The 21,855-nt window shown below is 41.5% G+C and overlaps 1 protein-coding gene across 1 annotated transcript in view; it reads left to right on the top strand.

Annotated features, from left to right (window-relative positions):
* The first annotated feature begins 778 nt into the window (after positions 1-778).
* The window catches only part of gabbr1b (gamma-aminobutyric acid (GABA) B receptor, 1b), a 111,341-nt gene continuing 90,264 nt past the window's right edge, over positions 779-21,855 (top strand). The window contains exons 1-2 of the mRNA XM_080734416.1: positions 779-831; positions 2,018-2,035. Of these exons, the coding sequence (XP_080590542.1) occupies positions 795-831; positions 2,018-2,035 (55 nt within the window). The 5' untranslated portion in view covers positions 779-794. The remainder of the gene's footprint in view (positions 832-2,017; positions 2,036-21,855) is intronic.

The following is a 21,855-nucleotide window of genomic DNA, read 5'->3' as shown; positions in this document are numbered from 1 at the left end:
TTGAAAATGGTTTAGAATAAAGTTTAGAGCCCCCCCAAAAAAACTCAATCTATACTGTCGGCGGCGCGACGTATTCCGGGGTGCCTATCCCGATCCAGTCCGGGATATTTAATAAAATGAATTAATTAATCGGAGGCCTCAACAAAGCCCCGGTCTAATTTTCCATCCATGCCCGGGGCCGCGATTCTGTTTACATCGGCCCGTAATCGGGCAACGCCGCCACTCCAATACAAACTCACATCTTTAGAGACCTTTTTCTCTGAACTGTTCCCAGTGCAGCGACAACGTTTTTTTGCTGCTAAAATAGCTTCAGATCGGGCTTCTAAAAAATAAAGAAGCTAATAGCTAACTGTTAGCTAACTTCCTCCGGTCTTCCATCCATAACAGTGGTTGCAGTGAAATCCCAAGCCACTACTGCCTGTGTCGACGGAAGTTAGAGCGAAGGCCTATACAGAAATGTCTGGCACTCTAGCAGCACCTTGTGGGCCCCCGGCATTAAATCAGTTAACTCTTTCTGTAAAGTTTTTCTTCCTCCTAGTATACTAATCATAATACCTGATCATCATGTTTTAGGGGAGAAAAATCATGGCACCCCATCTTTAATGTTTGTGAGTCAACACCACCATTTCTCCATGTGTGTCCTAGTGCTGCTGTGTCCTCGGGTGTGGACGTCTCTGGAGAATGGGCGTGTGACAGAGTGGCCCCCAGGGCCCCCAGTAGAGGGCACTGTTCTCCACTACAGCTGTCTGCCTGGTTTCAACCTCATGGGAATCAACTCCACACATTGCAATAAGATGGGCAAGTGGGACACGGCCAAACCCGTCTGTCAGTGTGAGTACTCCTTAAGATAAGTTGTGTTAATATGCCAAATGCCAAATACATTTTATTTATGCATAGCTAGAGAGTAAAAAATAAAATAAATATGAACAGGTGTCTCCCAGAAACAGGGCTCTGTTGTCTCTCCAGCTGTTCAGTAAATATAAAATACATTTTCAGTTTGGGTTACCAATTTTCCTTTCTTTTTCAAAACCTCTGGCAACAGATAGGCTATACCATATGCTTATACAGCCTAGCCTGGTTTCAGCCCATAGACACGCCCACTGTCAGAGTGGACTGTTTCTCTGCTGAGTCTGAAATCAGGCTATAGGCTATACAGCCTACTTTTATGTAGCTTTTCATTTACATTGATATGACACATATTCAGTATTCACCGCAACATAATATGATGCTTTATTCCAAATCCCCCATGAAGTTTGAGAACCCCTGAGCTAGAGAGATGGGCAGACCTGTTACTGAACGAACACTGTAAGGCAGGGGTTCCCAAAAGGTCTCCAGGGCACCCCTATAAATATTCTTTTCATCCGAGGCACCCCTACATTATATCCATCATTTTTACTCCCAGCACCTTATATTTATGGCATATTTTAGCGATTATGTTGCGAGGAAAACGTTGAGATAATAGCCATTTTAGTTAGAACTGAAAATAGATTTGTAGGCCTATTTCAAGTTTAAAATGATACTAAATATTTTTTAATGTCCAAATAAATTCCAAGTAGGCTATTATCAAATTATCTCGCGGCACCCCTGGACTACCGTCACGGCACCCCAGGGTGCCCCGTCACCCACTTTGAAAACCCCTGCTGTAAGGCACCTGCATATTGGATGGATGGATGGATGGATAGATATAGATAGATTTCTATAGGCCTACATATTATGTGTACAGTAGAAAGTTAGTACTGTAGATCAGTGGTTCCCAAACCTTTTAGCCCGTGGCCCAAAAGAGGCATTTCTAGAAGTAGAAAACAGATCTCCAACAGCAGATCTACAAGCAGCAGATCTACAAGCTCACCTTGTGTCGCTTCGTGCCATGTGAGCTTGTAGATTGGCTATTTTCACTACTTCTTAGAAATGTGTTTTCCAATTTATGGTATTTCTTCGATTTGTCAGAACCAGTGCTGTAGATGACTTGACCTAACACTTTGTTTTCTTCCTCTATCTCTTGCTTATGTTTCTACAGATGATCGTCATTACACAGGTAAGACCTGTTTCCATGATACACTGATACAGTAGAACATGTATAATGTAAAGTCCTTTGCAAAAACAAAAACAGATTTACAAGCTAACTATACATCTGTAGCCTGTGCATCTGTGTTGATGTTATTGTTGTTGTCAATGGCATAGCTATGGGTGGGCCTGAGTAGGCCTGGGCCCACGCATTTCATTTTTGTATAAAGCCATTTAGATAACAGTATATATATATATCTTTGTTTTAGCGGTGCTAACCGCTCCTACATCTGGCTTTGTGTGTATGTCTGTATGAGCACGGAATGTTCGTATGAGCGCAGAACTCCATGTATGGAGTTAACTAACGTCACGGACAGAATGGCCCATACAAGGAGATGTGCGTCATGCACGTGTGTCGTGTTTGATACCATGCAAAGTGAGCGCCGCTCACGTCGCAATGGGCGATCTTTATTTTAATTTACATTTTAAATGTCATATTAAGCCATTCTGATAACAGTATAGCGTTCTCACAACAACTAAAATAACATAACATTATGTGGAACGCGATCTCTGCATTCAAATTTATACTGTTAAGCTGCTAAATTGTGTCAATTTCTTACTGGGTTACTGAGTATTTTTAGGGTATTTTTAGGAAATTGAAAGCAAAAATAAGTATACCATGCAAAGTGAGCGCCGCTCACATCGCAATGGGCAATCTTTATTTTAATTTACATTTTAAATGTCATATTAAGCCATTCTGATAACAGTATAGCGTTCTCACAACAACTAAAATAACATAACATAATGTGGAACGCGATCTCTGCATTCAAATTTACACTGTTAAGCTGCTAAATTGTGTCAATTTCTTACTGGGTTACTGAGTATTTTTAGGGTATTTTTAGGAAATTGAAAGCAAAAATAAGTATTCATTCATTCATTCATTCATATATTTCACCCATGTTTCGCACACGCACACTGTGCACACTCATTTGATGCCAGGCCTAGACGCTAATTAATTCCTGGCTACACCACTGTTGGTACACCCAGGGCCGTACACCACAGTCATACTACCAAGTATAAATTTGCACCTACAGCAGTGCTGTTCCATGGCCAGAGGAGGGCAGTGTTGCATTATACATGACATCATCCTGTTTCCCTCACTGATACTGCAAGTCACTGACATCTACTGTATGTTATTTACATTGATGCTGAATTAAATTTTAATACACACATTAATCATGTCACGAAGATTGCCTTCTTTCACCTTAGAAATATTGCGCGAATTAGAGCCTATCTGTCGCTGAACGATGCAAAAACGCTGATCCACGCTTTTGTTTTCTCTCGGCTTGATTACTGCAACGCACTTCTCTCTGGTCTGCCAAAGAAAACAACTGACAGATTACAACTTGTTCAAAATGCAGCAGCCAGAGTTTTAACAAAAACTAAGATAAGAGAACATATTACTCCAGTTTTAGCGTCGCTACACTGGCTCCCGGTTGTTTTTAGGATTGATTTTAAAATTCTTTTACTTGTTTATAAAGCTCTAAATGGTCTGGCACCTTCGTACCTCTATAACTGCCTGCATAGATATGTTCCAACCCGCCCACTCAGGTCCTCTAGTGCAGACCTACTTGAGGTGCCAACAATGACATATAAAAAATATGGTGAAGCAGCTTTCTGCTTCTATGGACCGACAGCTTGGAATAAACTACCACTACACCTAAGACAGGCAGCCTCGGTGGATAGCTTTAAAGCACAGCTCAAGACCTATTTCTTTACTCTTGCTTTTAGCTAAATTTTTTAATCCCTATGCTGCTATTGACGTCCGCACGGCTCTGAAATTGTTCTTCAATGTTCTATGCTTTTATTTTTTCTTGCTTTATTGTAATCATTTTACTTATCTCTTTTTTATGTATTTTTTATTTCTATTTTACTTTTTCTCTGTTAAGCACGTGTGCTTCATTTTATGCTCTGTAAAGCACTTTGAGCTGCATTTCATGTCATGAAAGGTGCTATACAAATAAAGTTTTATTATTATTTTATTATTACACATTTTCTCATGATAACAAACAGAGATGCTATATTTTATATCACACGCTATCATACTTTGCAGTATGTAGTATGAACATTAACAGTGAAGCAGTAATTATAGGAGAATGTATGTGTTGTTTCTGGGGGGGAATGGCAAAGATCTGTTGAAGAATTAGAGTTCTCAACGGGCCTGAAAATTAAGGCCCGGCCCTAACTGGGCCCTAACTGGGCAGGCCCGAGGCCCTACGGGTATTGGCTGGGTCTATCACAGAGTAATAGTAATAGAATAATAAAAAAATATATTTTCTTTTTTCATTGAGCCCAAGGCCCTACCCGGCCCTACTAATTAGCATACATTTTAGGCCCTACCCTACCCTAAATGTCGGTCGGGTTCGGGTGTTGTCGGGTTCGGGCAGAATTTGAGAACTCTATGAAGAATGCAGGTCATTTGTCAGTATGCATCCAGATAGCAGGAGAAAATGCAAAGTGTGTGAACAAAAAAAGAATGATAGTCAGCGAAGTGTCTCTATAGCAGTAGTAGCAACAGCAGTGTAACATTTTTAATGTAAAAAAAGGCTGTTTGAATGATTGTCTTTGGATAAGGAGTCAGCCATAAACAGTGTTGTCAGTAATGCCCTCATCATTATCCACAATGAAAACGTTTACTGCACTGGCACTCTTTCCCCTGGAGAAGGCTACATAGAGTTGGCCATGAGCGAACACAGGTTGAGGCAAGTAGATGCCAACTCGTTCATTCTCTTGACCCTGACCCTTATTTATGGTAACAGAGAAAGCTAATCGGAAATGGAACTGTCGTCTAATGAAGGTTAAGGGAAGCTCACCTCTGTCATAGAGAGGTATTCTTGGTAGGAAGATTGTTTCACCCCTGTTTGTGCCTACTGCAATATGCCACTCAATATGCCACTCAATGACAGCGAGCCTATGTGGTATGCGCCTGGACCATTAGGCCCTTCAGATCATGCTTTAACCCATTTAGGCCTACAATTATTGAATGCTTTAACTATTGAAAAATAGCAGATATACAAGCTCACAGCGCGGCACCGAGTGCCACGCTGCGAGCTTGTAGATCTGCTATTTTTGAAAAATTGTGAAAATGTGTGCACATTTTTCAATATATATTTTTCAAAGCAGACTTTTGTAACTCAAATCTCTGCTTCTGGGGGCTCCCTGGAACAACATATTTTGAGATAAGGGTCTGCGGAAGAATGTGATTTTGGGGGTCCTTGACATGAAAAGGTTTGAGAACAGCCGATTTAGAGGAAGGATTTAGAAGTCGGGTCAAAGATCGGGTCAAAGATATTCAAAGACTTGCACACATTTTCACGATTTTTCAAAAATAGCAGATCTACAAGCTGTGTGTGTGTGTGTGTGTGTGTGTGTGTGTGTGTGTGTGTGTGTGTGTGTGTGTGTGTGTGTGTGTGTGCAAACCTTCCAACGTTTGCGGGCCCTGGGTAGACAACCTGGCGTGGTGGAGATTGGCAGAGATCTGCGATCTGAGGAGGACTGTTCTAGACATGGTTCAGCCCTTCAAGCTGTTGTCCTGCCATCATGTCTCATACATCATTTGAATATTGAAATCCAGAGTTCTCCACTGTCTGTGTGTGTGTGTGTGTGTGTGTGTGTGTGTGTGTGTGTGTGTGTGTGTGTGTGTGTGTGTGTGTGTGTGTGTGTGTGTGTGTGTGTGTGTGTGTGTGTGTGTGTGTGTGTGTGTGTGTGTGTGTGTGTGTGTGTGTGCGTACGTGCGGACGTCATTCGTATATCCTTGCTATAGCCTACCAGGTCCTGAATATACATGACAAGAACACAGACACCCCCCCCCTCCCCCGGCCTGGCTTCGTTAATAATGTACAGTGTGTGTGTGTGTGTGTGTGTGTGTGTGTGTGTGTGTGTGTGTGTGTGTGTGTGTGTGTGTGTGTCTCTCTCTCTCTCTCTCTCTCTCTCTCTCTCTCTCTCTCTCTCTCTCTCTGTCTCTCTCTCTCTCTCTCTCTCTCTCTCTCTCTCCCTCTCTTCAAATTCGGTGTGCGTATCGTTTGTTGAGGTACCAAGGGAGTGCGCACAGTGGGAAGTCAGTTGGATCTCAAAAGAATATTGATAAACCGCGAATTCCCATACAGTATATGGAGTAGGCCATATGGTAAGCCAGTCACACAGAACTCCATATATGGGCATAAAAGGGACACAGACAGATGGATAAAGAAATCTCTATATCGTTAGCCTCAATGCATAATAGCATTCTTATAGGCTGAGGGCTATAAGGCAGGCAGGGTGAACCAGCAGTGTTAGGAGAGTAGATACTAGATAGGCAGCAATAAATTAAGGCAGATAAGAATGACTTTTTGAGCGGTGCAAATCGCTCCTATATGTGGCTGTGTGTGTGTCTGTAGCCTTTTTCCTCAGCATTTTGCCATAGTAAAATGTGTGTGCGTAGCATCATGTTTGTCTAGTGATGTCATATGTCGTATGTAGCCTTTTTCCTCAAAGCGTTTCCATAGCAAAACGTGTGTGTGTAGCCTGTGTACATCCTAGACTTAAATACTAGTCTGCTTATACAAGCACGACCACCGCTCACTTCACATTGGGTGTGAATTTTTATTTACTTTTTCCCGCCATCATGGTTTCCTAACTAGATGACTTGAGCAGATAGTTATATTTTACCCAGACAATAAATAGGCAACCACACTTGCAATTTCCAATTGCATCTTTCTAGTTAGATATTATAATACAATACAAACTGCTCCACAAGGCGCAAGCTGTTATAAAAGGTCTGTGTCATTTGTTGTTAATTTCTTCTTTTCTAAAAACCTTAATGACATAGGCAATTATGCTATGAGGCTGAAGATATCATAAAAGGGACTCAGACAGACAGACAGACAGACAGACAGACAGACAGACAGACAGACAGACAGACAGACAGAGGAGTACAACAGGTACGTTGGGTACAACGGGTGTTGCATAACCAGGTGGAGCACCATTGTACAGTAGTTGCTGAAGTGAACCCACAATAACAATTTGATTGAAAATAACTTTATTTATATTGCTTGGTGGCAACATAGCAACATCTCCATACATCACTGCAGTTGTTTGTTTGTTTAATTGGCTAACACTAGATGGCAGTATTGAGCTACAACCTAATGTTCTTGCTTCTTATTGTCCAAACCAGACACCAGTAAGCTCTTAACTAATGCCCCACTGTGCTATAGCCCATACACTTTAAATCAATACCACAGGGTACCTCTGGTGCATTCTCAGCAATACACAAGGCAAGGACATTAGGCTATATTTGTTGGCAGGATGATATGAAGGCATCAGTCATTTATAATTTATTATGCTTCATCCCGGCAAAGTACAGTATAAATCAAACCTGTCATTAAAGGGCCTTGTTGGTGGTAATTCTCAACCTTGATATAGGACGAAACAGTGTGATGCTGTAAGACAGGAACAACAGACAAACACCAAGGTGCATTATTAGGTATCTAATGTCATGCATATTGGACAGGACACACCCCTGGATGGCGGTATGGCACCCAACTGTTACCACCATCAAAATCCAATTCTAACCAGGGGAAAATTAAGATGTATAACACTGAAAACAATGTTTTCTTTGTAACTTACAGTAAATGTGTATACGCGGTCGTGCCAGAGCGGGGCTGGTAAATGTAAAAGGTGTGACAAATTGCATTCGACTCTCGCAGGATTATCCACCAGTGTTTGCTAAATTGATGAATGGCGGTGTCAGTGTCACAATATGCCAGTGACGTCTGCATGCAGCTAATGCTTAGGAGGAAGATATATACAGTATATATATAGAGAGAGAGGGAGAGGGAGAGAGAGAGAGAGAGGGAGAGAGAGAGAGAGATACCCTGGGTCCAGGGGGGAAAATAAAAGTTGCTTCAAAATATAAATCCATGAATGTCTCTTTGTCTATCTGTTCTGGTTATTAAGTTGTTAAATTACAGTAAAATAACTACAAATGCAAAATTTAACAAAATGGTCACTTTAACAAGGTATTATAAATATATTCTCCACACTTTTATTTTCCCCATCTTGACAAAATGGTATAGGGGGTGAGGACTGGACGGGGCCTTGCAAAAATCGGCCACTTCCGCCCGCCATGTTCGTTGCTATCTTTCTTGTAAGACTCTTGGATAAAAGGAAGCGATGACCGGAGAACAGCATTGACAGTTCGCTGGTTGTAGATAAGATGGATTGGTCAATGCAAGTGTACTCTATTACAAGTCGAAGTCCAGTAGTCCTATTCAAAATTTACATGAGTAAAAGTATAAAAGTATTGGTAATGGTATCAACTTGGTATCAACTACTTAAAGTACCAACAGTAAAAGTAGGCCTACTCATTGTGCAGAATGTCCCTTTCAAGTTATCAAAACATCTTTTGAAAATAGCATGGATCTAACATTGTAAGCTTGTAGATCGGCTATTTTCAAATGGTCAAAATATATGTATATGCTGAAGTGGTTGATGATGTTTTGTAATAATAATCAAAAGTATAGTAGGCCTACCATTACTAACTAAAGTTTTGAAATAAATGCAGTGGAGTAAAAGCAGGCCTACAATATTTGGATCAGAGATGTAGTGGAGAAGAAGTAAAAATATTGGCAAAGTACAAAAGTGTAGGCCTACTTAAGTACAGTACTTAAGTAAATATACTTAATTACTTTATACCACATAGCGTGCCTACAGCCAGTTATTGGGCCACTGCCAAGACCACTTGCAATTTGACTCGGCCATTACTCGGTCAATTTTCATCAAATAATTTAAATTTAAACGTGTCCATATTCACTGGAATGTCTGCTTTCATTTGCTGGTGCTCATTATTGTCTCCCAATAAAAAGATATCACGCTAAAATCTGTCCATGCATGAGCGCAGAAAGAGCACAAGCAGATCAGAACAGCCATCACATTCATCCATTGCTTTGGAAATAAAGATTGGTTTATAATAATATAACATTCCCTATAAACAGTAAAATGTGTGTGATCGTTACGTTGATCAAATATGGTTTTATTGAAATGCAATCAAAGCCTAGAGCAATTGAAGTAAAAGTATCGTTGCTTGCTCAACAAGTAGAACTAGTACAGACTGATCTTGATGCATCCAAGACCTAGCAATGGCAATGGCCGCCAAAGTGGGCGGAGTTAAGCCCCGAATCTTGCGGTGATGTCATAACCGACAGTCCCTATATTCCCAGGTTCCTCAGGTCAACTGCACAGGTGCAATGCATTATTGTTAATTGTGGCACGTTTACTAACATGCCCAGGCTGCCATATCCAGCCCAAGACACCGGTCACCAGCACTTTCGCCTATAACATATTCGCCTACACGCATTTGGTCCTTTCGCCTGGCATTTTCACCTTGGAGGAGAGTCTTTTCACCTACCTGTCTGAGCCATTTCGCCTACCCTGCTGTCAGACTGTCCATGTTTGCATATTATCTCTTTGTCATTTAAATATTATAGTGACTGTGACAGTGGTGTCAAGTGAATCTAACAGTTTACTTGACATTTATTATTTACATCACATTTTATTCCTAAAAAATGGAAAAATATTTTTTTATGCCTGTTGACAGGCAAGGTTGATTCTATAGGCTATTTAGGTGTAGCGTATCTTATATAGACCTATATAGGCTAATAGCCTACATATTTTGTATAGCCTAATGTTAAAACAATATAGGCCTACAATAGGCCTACTGTTCATTTTACAATACTGTTCAATACTGCACCAAAGAATGTATAGTATCGGGACATGGATTAATTAATTATTTGGGCGCACCTGATTCCAATAGCTCTGTATTTATGTGATTACTATGGCGTGCATAGTGTGTAGGTTTGACATGTAACACCACTGTCACAGTCACTATAATATTTAAATGACAAAGAGATAATATGAAAACATGGACAGTCTGACAGCAGAATTGAGGGTAGGCGAAATGGCTCAGACAGGTAGGTGAAAAGACTCTCCTCCACGGCAAAAGTGCCCCGCGAAAAGACCTGGCGAAAATGTTATAGGCGATTATGCCTGACACCAAGACACTGTAGAAAAGGGGGGGGGGGAATAGAATGTACTTCTTGAAATAAATGTATCATGCCTGTTGCTAAGGTATGGCAACATGACTGGTGTCTTGCACGCACGCCTTCGTACCTGAATCGCTAGCCACACCCCTTTAAATGTATGTTTGGCGATATGGAGTGAAACGAAATGTCAATTCAGGCTGAGTGTCAGGCTACCTGGTAAGCTATAGCAAGACACAGTCATGTTGCCATACCTTAGCTTTTTCTGAACTGATGCCACTGAAGGCCTCTCCATACTTCGACCGAAATGCTTTTCAGAAGTCCCGAGGGATATCATTTTATGGTAGAAATGACCTTTTGACCGAAAACGGTGGTTTCGGTCAAAGTATGGACAGGCCTTAAGAGAGAGAGAGGCTGATGAGATATAGAGCTATCTAAAAGGATGGGAGGCAAACCAAAAAAAAGTGAAAGAGGGCGAAGACCACTTCATGGGGACAGAGTTGGACAAAGAGAGTGATAATAACACAGTATGGAAGGGAGGGGGTTGATGGGGCAAAATGGAAAGGGAGGACAAGGGACAAAGACGGCAGAGAGGAGAAATGATTGGAAAGGATGCTGGGATTTCGGGGATGGAGGCCGATGGAGAGAGAGCAGGAGATTTATGTCCCCTCTCTATTTTGCAAATGGTGTGTTGTGGCTGCAGGAAAGAAAAGTATCTCTACTTCCATTACCCCCCACCACCACCACCCCTGAAAAGAGTTCAAAAAAGGAGGACTTTATGCACATACTATGTCCATTTCCCCTCTTGGCTGACGAGTCGCAGGGCTCTGGGGACTATAGGGATGGAGCTCAAAACAAGAGCCCGCTACAAACGTATAATTTTTTTTTAAAAATGTTTTAATACATTTACAAATGTAAGCTTCAGGCTTATCAAGCTTGTTATCGAGCAAGACGTTATTACAAGAAGAAGTTATTACAGTACTATTCATAATATAAAGCCATTTAACAATTATTGCACAGAATGCACACTAATCAATGATTGTTTTCATCATATTTAATGATAATATTTGTTACTTTTGCCGCTGTTATCTTCATACTGTAGATGGTGGTCAGCCACAAACTCACAGTCACAACAACTGCCCAGTAAAAAAAGATAGCATCTCAGGTCTTTCCACAAAATGTTAGAAAACGCTCAATAGCGGGCTCGAGAAAAGCCTGGATCGATCAATACAAATGAACAAGCTCCAATCCCTATACTGGGGACCCGTTGTCCTGTTCCCCCATGTCGCATAATATGAAGAAATCTATCACAAAACAACTCTCTCAAAAAGTTGTCTCACATTGACTTGTATTGTGCAGTGGGTAAGAGATGGGATTAAACTTACCCAACATAAAGGCAGGAACTGTACTCAAACTCACAGCACGCATCAGGCTGTTTGTTCCCAGAGCTGTGATTTGACTTGCAAGCAGCCCAGTGTGGGGCCTCCATCTAGGTGAGTGGACTCCTGCACTCTCCTGGAAAATGATCCATCTTCCACGCTCCGCCGTGGGGCTGAATGGACCTCCTGCTATGCTGTAAGACCCTGAGTGTTCATTAAGCTCAGAGAGTGTACAAATGCATGGCATGGGGAGGGCCAAGTTTAATTGTATAGTACATTTCCGCAACGATGCAATTTAAAGTGCTTTACATAAAATGGTGCAGTAGAAACCATGAAAACGCCTCTGTAAAAGGTCGAGCAGCAAACAGACATCAGGTCCAGGGACATGCTGGCCATTGGGAAAAGCAGGACAACTCCCGAACGGCCGGTTCATTCCCGGCCGGTCCAGGCCGGCCATTAGGAAAAAAATAAAAATAAAATGTCAGCCTTCATTCCATTTTGGGGGCTGGGCGGCCAACAAAGTAAATCGTCACTGTCGGGCAGAAACCTCTTATCTCCAAGTTTCAAATGTATACATTTTTTCGCAAAGCAAAGCCCTGCTTCATCATACAAGGCTGTTGCACAAAAGTAGTGAAAACAGCTGATCTACAAGCACACAACGCCTCGCGGTGCGAGGCGTTGTGTGCTTGTAGATCGGCTGTTTTCACTAGTTTAAATCAATTTTAAAATGATAAATACAAAACAAACGGTTTTGGACATACAAGGTTTCCACCTGACAACAACGAAATATAACTCATGTACAGTAATTGGCCCACTTTGAGTAGCAGCAGCGCTAGAGAGAGATCTCTCACTATAGCGCGCAATGAGGGCCTCTCCAACTCTTTTTCCCAGGCTGAATCAGGGGCCCAGCATGTCCCTGATCAGGTCCCCTCTGGTTTAAAAGAACCGAGAGTTGCAGCAGACCAAGAGTTTGCTCCAAGTGGTGCATAAAACCAGGGGTGTCGCACCAAATTCTGGGCCCTGGGTAAAACTTAGGATTCACTGCGTTATTTTGTGCTTTAACTAATAGCAGATATACAAGCTCACAGCACGGCACCGAGTGCCGCACTGCAAGCTTGTAGATTTGCTATTTTTGAAAAATTGTGAAAATTTGTGCAAGTCTTTGAAGGTTTTTTGAAAAACCTATGTTTCTATGTCAGTGGTGCTCAAACCTTTTCATGTGAAGGACCCACAAAATTATATGTATTTGCCCACAGACCCCCATCTCAAAATAGTTAGTTCCAGGGACCCCCCCGGAAAGCATAATTTGAGATGCAAATGTTCGCTTAAAAAATACACATATTCAAAGATTTGCACACATTTTCACGACTTTTTAAAAACTAGCAGATCTACAACTTACAGTACAAGCCCGCAGCGCGGCACGCGCTGTGAGTGTGTAGATCTGCTATTTTTCAATAGATTAAATAATGAAGGCCCCTCCACCTTGGGCCCTAGTAACTCACTTTCCCTTGTGACGCCCCTGCATAAAACTTCTCCAGGTTTAGTTCTGACTCTATGGGTTCTGTCCCAGGCGACCCAACAAGTCTGGATTATTCATGATCTACGATCTAAGTTCAGAAATGCATTTCGACCCGAAGCCGTTCGGTGCTTTATAGGCCAGCAGCAGTATTTTCAAATCAATTCTTTGATGGACTGGGAGCCAGTGCAAAGACCGTAGAACTGGGATATGATTAACTGCAGCTGTCTGATTGATTTTGCTGAGAGACCTGTAAAGACAGTGCTACCGCAGTCGAATTTACTAAAGAGGAATGCATGGACAAGTTTTTCCCAATCCTGCTGAGACATAAGTCCTTTAATCCTTGATATACAGTACTCTTAGGGTGAGAAGTGGTAGACTGACTTTCTTATAGTCTTAATGTCGCTGTTAGAAATTCAGTCCATGACTAAATCAAGAAGGCTTCTGGCTTGGGTTTTGGTTTTTAACTTTAACTGATTAGACGCTACGGGTCCAATGTGTATCCAAGTCTACCCATAGTACACTCTTTGGTTAAATTTGTATACTCTCAGAGTTAAATTAAGATTTTAGGATTAAGAATTAAGGATTTTAGTGTATGCTGTTACATACAGTACCCCCTTGATCTCCACAAAACTAATATGTGCAGTGAGCCAGCTACTGTAGGTCACCATTTTATAACTGCTCCTACATCTGGCTTTGTGTGTATATGTATGTCCATCCGTATGTCCCACGGGCCACATAAGCAAACTATGACACCACAAAACGTATATCATACATTAGTATTTATTCTCGAAGGCACCGCTCACTTCACACTGGGTGTGATTACATTTCCTTTAGATTTGGTAGAACTTAAAGGAGCTATAGTCAACTTTTTAATTTTGGCCGTTGTCAGGCTGACTTTGTTTACATCCCTCTTCAATTCTTTTATATGGAATCCATATAAAAAAAAAAATACGCTTTTTGTGGTCATTTTTGAAAAGAAACACATAATGAAGCTTGATCTTTTTTATAAAATATCTTTGAAACATTATTTTTATTTTAACATCTGTTTTTCAAGAAAAAGTAGCTCCTTTAAATTGTCATGTTCATTGAATGGAGGCAGCACACGGGCAGAAGCAAAATCCCCACTGGCTGTAAAATGGCCTTTATTACGTCTTTCGTTAAGCAGAGAAGTGAGATATTGAAGAAACGCTTCGGTGAGCTTATTCCATTTCCCTCCTTATAGGCCAGACAGCTCAATATATGGATCTGCCAATCCATGTGACCTGTCAGCCTCTTGGTAAACAACCATGCATTAACCACTCAACTCTGGTGTCCCTAGATTTTTCAGGGCAAAATCCAAGTCATATTTTTTTGAAGATCTCTCTAAATTAAAAAAATACATTTAAACAATTTTCATGAATAGAAAAAATAGCCAATCTCAGATCGTAAATCTAATCTAATGTAATATCTCGAATGTTCTTGCCAGAATAGGATTGTGGTCTAAAAAATAGTGACATTAGGCAGTGGTGAATTATTGAAATGTTTTAATTATTGGGACATGTCGGTATTCATGAAGTGCTTCTCTTCTTAGTGCAGTCTGTGTCAGCGGTACAACTGCCAAATTGCGCAAGGCCCTCCAAAATACATTAATTCTTGTATTCTGTATAAATCTAATACAGAGTAGCATTTTTAATGGTGCGGCAGGCAGTTTGACACTAAATTGCTCATGCTTAGAGAGACCCAGGGAGGCAACGTTAATGTATTTTAACAAAGGCAGCAGTGTTCTGTTCACCTGTTTATGGGGGCTTTTTGATAATTCAGTAGTGTATGATGGAGGTTGTTAAATGAATCCAGGGTTTATGAGGAAGCAGGGAGCCGTGGCATTAGCCAGCACGGTAGCAGCAGGATCTAGAAGCCCTTAATTAAGACAGCGCTCGCTGTTGGAAGCCCATATCACACGCCTCCTCTACAGTACCTGTCACAAACAATACAGGGAAAAGGTCAGACTAGGCCTCCATGCATTCCGGGCATGCGTGCGGACGTCCTTACTTGCATGCTCGCGTGCGTGCATGTGAATGTATTCCTATTCTCTCTCTTTGTGTGTGTGTGTGTGTGTGTGTGTGTGTGTGTGTGTGTGTGTGTGTGTGTGTGTGTGTGTGTGTGTGTGCACAGTCTGCACACCCATAATTGGGTCTTTGCTCTAGTTGATGGCGTGGTGTCATAAATGTATAATCCTATGCTTTACACTTGGGGTGCTATCTTTTTTTAAGAGGATGTTGATACTGAAAGTGGCCATGAAATCTATGATGCACATCCAGGGTGAAGATGAAGAGCTTTTCTAAGGATATGCATACGTCAATTTATCTTTCTGTGTGTGCGTGCGTTTGCGCCTGTGTGACCATGTGTGCGTGCGTGTGTGTTTGAGGGTATTGCAGCTTTCATGGGAGAGCAGGAGGAGATAAAGGTGCCTTTCCAGATCAAAGTACCATATGGCATTTACATGGCATTCTGTACCCCCCCCCCCCCCCCCCCCCACTATGCTATCATTGCACATTTCAGAGCACCTCGTTCTGCAAGCAATACTAGTAAATAAATGAGTGGTTGAGAGGACGAGATAACGAGAGGGGGGAGGTGAGACGTTGATAAACGGGCTGTGCTTTGTGACATACATAGTTAACGCGTCCTAACGTTGCTTCCTCGGATTAAGGCGGCGTTATGAATTATTCACCGACCTCCGACGGAGTGATGATGACACGGCAGGTCAGGGGTCAAGGGAGGACCCACTCCATTAATCTTGAGCTAAGGAGTCGGACTATAGGGATGGGACGATAAGCAATATTATCGTTTATCGTGATCAAAAAACACTCACGATAATCGAGATTTACTTTATGGTGAAATCGTCCCCCTGTCATGCACTGGGATCAATTCACCTTTTATTTACCGAGCTGCATTTATGCGGTACCATTTAAACCCTCTATTGGTTAAATGTACATGTAATATAATGTACTTGATGCAGTCTTTTATTCACTCTCTACCAAATCTCTTTGCCAAAAAATAGACGATCTACAAGCTCACAACGCGTCGTGAGCTTGTAGAACAGCTATTTTTTGCCAAATGTTCCGCCCCAGGATAATGGATGTTGGGGATATTTTGATTATGGCGACAATATCGTAAATCATGAATTCTTTGGTCACAATAATCGTGATATGACATTTTCGTTATCGTCCCATGCCTAACTCAGCCAGCACAATGATAATAACCTCAATCGCTTCACTATTGTCTATAGGCGCTCCTCATTGCACCAGCACTGGTATCACGGTAATGTCCTCCAACGCATCTGTGACAAACACGCCCCATTAGCAGTCAGTTCCCGTAATGATGACAGGATGGTCCATGGACACCATCTGGCAGATGTAGTAGGAGGGAGCCGCTGTAGCGTGCAACGCCTTGGAGCTCAGAGTAACCTTGACGTCCAACTGCCTGCGCTTACGTTTAATTAGTGCTGAGCTGGAAAATGCAGGGCTTTTGAAGATCCCACGTTTAAGCACTTGAACCGCATAACTCCCGTTCTGGGGCTAACATGCTGTAGTATAGGCCTGTCTGATTTACAGTACAAGCTCACAACGCGTCAGATTGCAATGCGTTGGGAGTGTTAAGATGGGATGTTTTCGGTGAAGAAGCAATAAGTTGCAGAGTATAAAAGGCCTGGTTTAGAGCGTTTGAGAATATGGTCAATTAAGTAGGTTTAAAGGAGTAGTTCACCCCCAAAATGACCTTTTTTCTATCGATTACTCACTCCATGGAGCCTTGAGTTTAATGTTTTTTTGTAATTATGTCGCATTCCTAAGACAATAATTTGATTATAATAAATTTACCCCCTTTGATTCCGGATTGAGACCCAAATGCATTTGGGTCTCCATCCGGAATCAATGGGGGCAAATTTAGGAATCAATGGGGGCAAATTTATTATGATTAAATGATTGTCTTAGTAATGCAACAAAAAAAGGCATTTTGAGGGTGAACTACTCCTTTAAGTGGTTTTAAGGGTTTGCAGTCGAATCACCTTTAATATTCGCAAAACAGTGCATTTCTTGAAACCATTTGTATGAACAGCATCACACAATGTATTATGTGCAGAAGCCTGTAAGGTGTTGATGATAATTATTGAAAATGCACATGGCTGCACTTCTGTATGGCATATCCAATAACAGGTTACAAGAAAACCTGTAGTAATTGACTTCCAGAGATTGGACATAATTCACATGTGTGCTTTTACTGTTTGTACTGTCATTTGTTGTCAGACCATGTCATTGTGGTATAGAAAAGAAAAAGACAAGGCTGTTTTACAGCAGTGCAAAGCACAAAGGGGAAAATTACTAGAATTAGAATATAGGAAACATCCCCCAGGCAGAACATGCACATGTATATTTTAGAGAATGGCTTCACACATTCCTTCATTAGTGGGTAACATGATAGTGAAGTCAAGTTTCACTTGAGACTTGAGAGCAATTAATCAGTTTTAGAATCAGGACACATTTACGAAAATAAAGTCTAATTCTCTATTCTCTTGTATAGAGCAGTGGTTCTCAAACTTTTCAGGCCGCGACCCCCAAAATAATCATATTTGGACTGGGGACCCCCCACCATGACGAGCACTAAGAGTTGAGGCATTACATTTTGTATAACACGGTTCTATTGTGAAAATAGCCGATCTACATGCTCACAACGTTGCGAGGCGTTGTGAGCATGTAGATCGGCTATTTTCACAATTTCTGCCTCTAATATTTGACAATTTGGCCAATGTTTAATTTGTCATTTTAGAGGTATTAAGAAGTCCTTAAATTGTCACTTAAGAAATGTGCAGATACCCTCTATATATTTACTGTTGAGTGAGAAAACAATGTTGCACATTAAGCCAATCATCTGGGGCCCCCCCATAATAATTTGGGGACCCCCCTGGGGGTCCTGACCCACAGGTTGAGAACCACTGGTATAGATAATATTCTTGACAGATTATGACAGCTGGTTCCAGCACTTTGCATGTAATGACATGAACAGCAATACAATAAACTAAAGCCTAGATATTGTGAGGGTGACATCACGGTGATGTCAGATACTCAGAGCAGGGATCTCCATATATGGGCATAAACAGGTGACATCACAGTGGTGTGGCTGGTTCAGACAGGGATCTCCATGTATGGGCATAAAAGGGATTGTATGTTGTGATGTCATGGGGACCACTCTATGCCCATATATGGAGATCCCTTATGTCATCAATATTAAGCCCATATGTACTGTAACAGGACTTCATATCCATATATGAGGAACTGGTCCGATATAAATCACTGGCCAGACGGCCAAGACATGGCGCGACCTCGCCTGTCGCCATGAGGTGTCTTACTAGTATTAGAAGTAGTTTTGAGACAAAGCAAATTGTGAAATCTTGTTTGAAATGACCAAAACTGGTCTATTTATGAAGTAATTGGTGGGCAGGTCCACAATCCTCCTCTGACACACAGACCCAGTAGACAAAAATGGTACCATATTATAATGAGCATTAGTGAGGACCAATGAGACGGATCAATTATGAAGATAGGTTGAAAATGGGTGAAGTGGTTCTTTAATACAAGCATGGCATAAGTCAATAATTTAATAACAAAACCAAAATGTCATACGAATATAGGCAAAGATTAATTCTGAGTAGCCTGGCAAGCCACTGTGCAGTCACTCGTTCCTTCCCCTGTATGCCAGGCAAAATTCTGACTATCCGAGGAGAAATTGTATAGGGGTGGGCAACTTTGTTGATGGCGAGGGCCACTATATTTCCACCTTGACTCCAGGGCCACTTTGCATATTGCTACGTCCTACTTTGTCATTCTAGTATCTCATACAAAAGAAGGAAAAATAGCAGATCTACAAGCTCAGAACGCATCGCAGTAGATCGACTATTTTTGCTTCTTTTGAATTGGAATCCTGAATTATTTTTTGTTATTTTTTAATTGGAATCCTGAAATGTAACATTTGTATTTAATTTCAAACGCATTTAGTTATATAGTCATGTTAACTTTATGTACCTAAATACAAATACATTGGACATAAAAAATACATTTTAATACTACTATACTAGTCATTAAGCTACTAATTTAGACGGAATTAAAGCAGGTCATGTTTGGAATTGTAACAGCTGAAATCAATAATATGTCAGTATTCCGGTATTAACCTGCGGGCTGCATTAAAGGAGTAGTTCAGCCCCAAAATGACTTTTTTTCTATTGATTAGTCACGCCATGGAGACTAGAGTTCAATAATATTTTTAGTTTTTTGTCGCATTCCTAAGACAAAAACGTGATAACAATAAATTGACCCCCATTCGTTCCGGATGGGGACCCGTTTCGAATCAATGGGGGTAAAAACATGTACTCGAATGAAACTTTTGTATTAGGAATGTGACAAAAAACCTAAAAATATTATTGAACTCTAGTCTCCATGGCGTGACTAATCAATAGAAAAAAAGTCATTTTGGGGGGGGGGGAACTACTCCTTTAAGTAGAGGTGGGGGCCGCATGTGGCCCCCGGGCCGCCAGTTGCCCATGTATGCTGTAAAACAATAATGATTTTATAATGGTTGTTTTCGAATCAACTGCATTTATGCACAATCCAGCCCAGTCTGATCTGATCAAAACGAGGTGATTGCCTGTCCCTGGCTGCGCTTATGGATGTAATCCCCCGACGCATCGCGGGTGGAGCAGAGAAAACCTCCACCTCACCTCGCCTTGTCGTGTCGTGTCGTGTCGTGATGACGAAGCAGAGTCCTGGAGCAGCCCTCCCTCACGTCTCAAAGTCATGACCTGATCAGCATTAGGGGAGACGGGGCGCTAGCAAGGAGCTTGTCAAATGTGCGTCTAATACAGACCAGGATTGGCCTGTGTTGGTCCGCGCGGCGATACTGTTATTAATCTTGTGATTTATAGGTTTGTCACATGCCTCTCTCAGCCTCATCTTGCGGAGGCTTTGCGGGGTCAGCCTGGGTTAAGTGCCTTGCCTGGGGGGGGTGGGAGAGGTGTGATCCTTGCTGCATTCCAATGCACCGGCTGGAGGATTGCAGGGTTTTTGCTCTCTGGCCCAGAGGAGGAAGTTTCCCCACTTCTTCTAGGGCTGTCATGATTATGACATTTTACATGACGATTAATTGTCACTCAAATAATTGCGATTAGCGATTTAATTGTGTTTTTGTCGTTGACAAGTACATTTCTGTTTGGCTTTTAGGCTTTGAAGTTGCACATGGTAGATATGACACATAACCTAAACATACAAAGACATTACTGACATGTTTGACAGCTTTATACTTAAAAAATAACATTGATAGTGGAAATAGCCGATCTACAAGCTGTGAGTTTATAGATCGGCTATTTCCACTATTTTTGACTTAAATATATGAACATTTTTTTACATGGAAACGATCATGACGATTATGAAAAATAATCGCGATTATGTCAAATAATTGCGATTAGACGATTATGTAATAATTGTGACAGCCCTACCCACTTCCAACCAACACGTCACTATCTTGGGCTTGTCATTACAGACGGAAATGTTCTCTTTGAAGATAGTATATCCCCCTACATCCACATCATTGCACAAGATAAAGGTGGCTATTTCTTTATTCTGTCAGGCGGTATGTACTGTATGTACAAACAAAAAGTATGTTAATTCTCAGGAAATGTTAAAGAGGTGGTGCCATAGTTTTGTACTTTTTCTGTTTTGTATGTGTCTATGACGTTAACATTACTCTAATAGACCACATGGTGGGGTTATAATGTGCACATTTGCCATTATTTTGGGTTACTTCCTGAAAGCTGAAAGCCTCTGAGTCAAAAGGCCCAACTGAAAAACACTGACTAAATGACATCATAAAATCAACCCCTCCCCCTTTACCATACACCTAGCCTCGGGATCCTGACATTTCACCATACACCCAACACTATGGGTGTGGCTAACGTCAGCTGGGTCACCACCCACCTGACAACCAGGCATACTTAATGAACTGGTGGGTGTGGCCTCATAAAAACATAATTTTAACACTTTCTGCACACTTTTTTTGGAAAAAAAGAATCCTCCTAGTATAATCATACAACCTGATCATCACGTTTTAGGGGAGAAAAAAATCATGGCACCCCATCTTTAATACATTTCACTGGCTAAATAAAACCCACAGACGCACTTTCAAGATTGCCAAAATGGCATATCTACTTTTGAGCTTATATATCGGCTATTTTTGCTGCTCGACGAAGTAGCCTAATAGTATAAAACCGGGCTTAAGAGTGGTTAACACACACACTGTGTTAAATGGGATGAAGAGGAATTGGTGTGCATGGCAGCGGGTCTAAACGGAGGACGCATTCACCGTAGGGCCAATGCATATTTATAATCCATTTACGAAACGACACCACCATTTCGACCGCAGGGACGCTCTCCACTGCAGTGCTGCATGGGTGTGTGTGTGTGTGTGTGTGTGTGTGTGTGTGTGTGTGTGTGTGTGTGTGTGTGTGTGTGTGTGTGTGTGTGTGTGTGTGTGTGTGTGTGTTTCTCCGGCAGTGGCCCTTTACTGGTATAGCAAGGGGACATTCATTGTTAGGCTTGCATTACAATATTGAAACTTGCACTTCAATCTTGCGCAGATGTCTCGGGACTGCAGACATAATCGTCACTGTCGGGCAGAAACCTTGTATCTCCAAGTTCCAAATTTGAAAGTAAAAAAAAACGGTGTAAGACTGTCGCGCAAAACTCGTGAAAATCGCAGATCTACAAGCACACAACGCCTCGCCGTGCGAGGCGTTGTGTGCTTGTAGATCGGCTATTTTCACTAGTTTAGATCATTTTTAAAATGATAAATACAAAAC

Source organism: Nannobrachium achirus (genome assembly GCF_963921795.1).
Source record: "Nannobrachium achirus genome assembly, chromosome: 10".
Lineage (NCBI taxonomy): Eukaryota > Metazoa > Chordata > Actinopteri > Myctophiformes > Myctophidae > Nannobrachium > Nannobrachium achirus.
The sequence above is the reverse complement of the archived record's forward strand: the minus strand, read 5'-3'. Positions and strand labels throughout refer to the sequence as shown.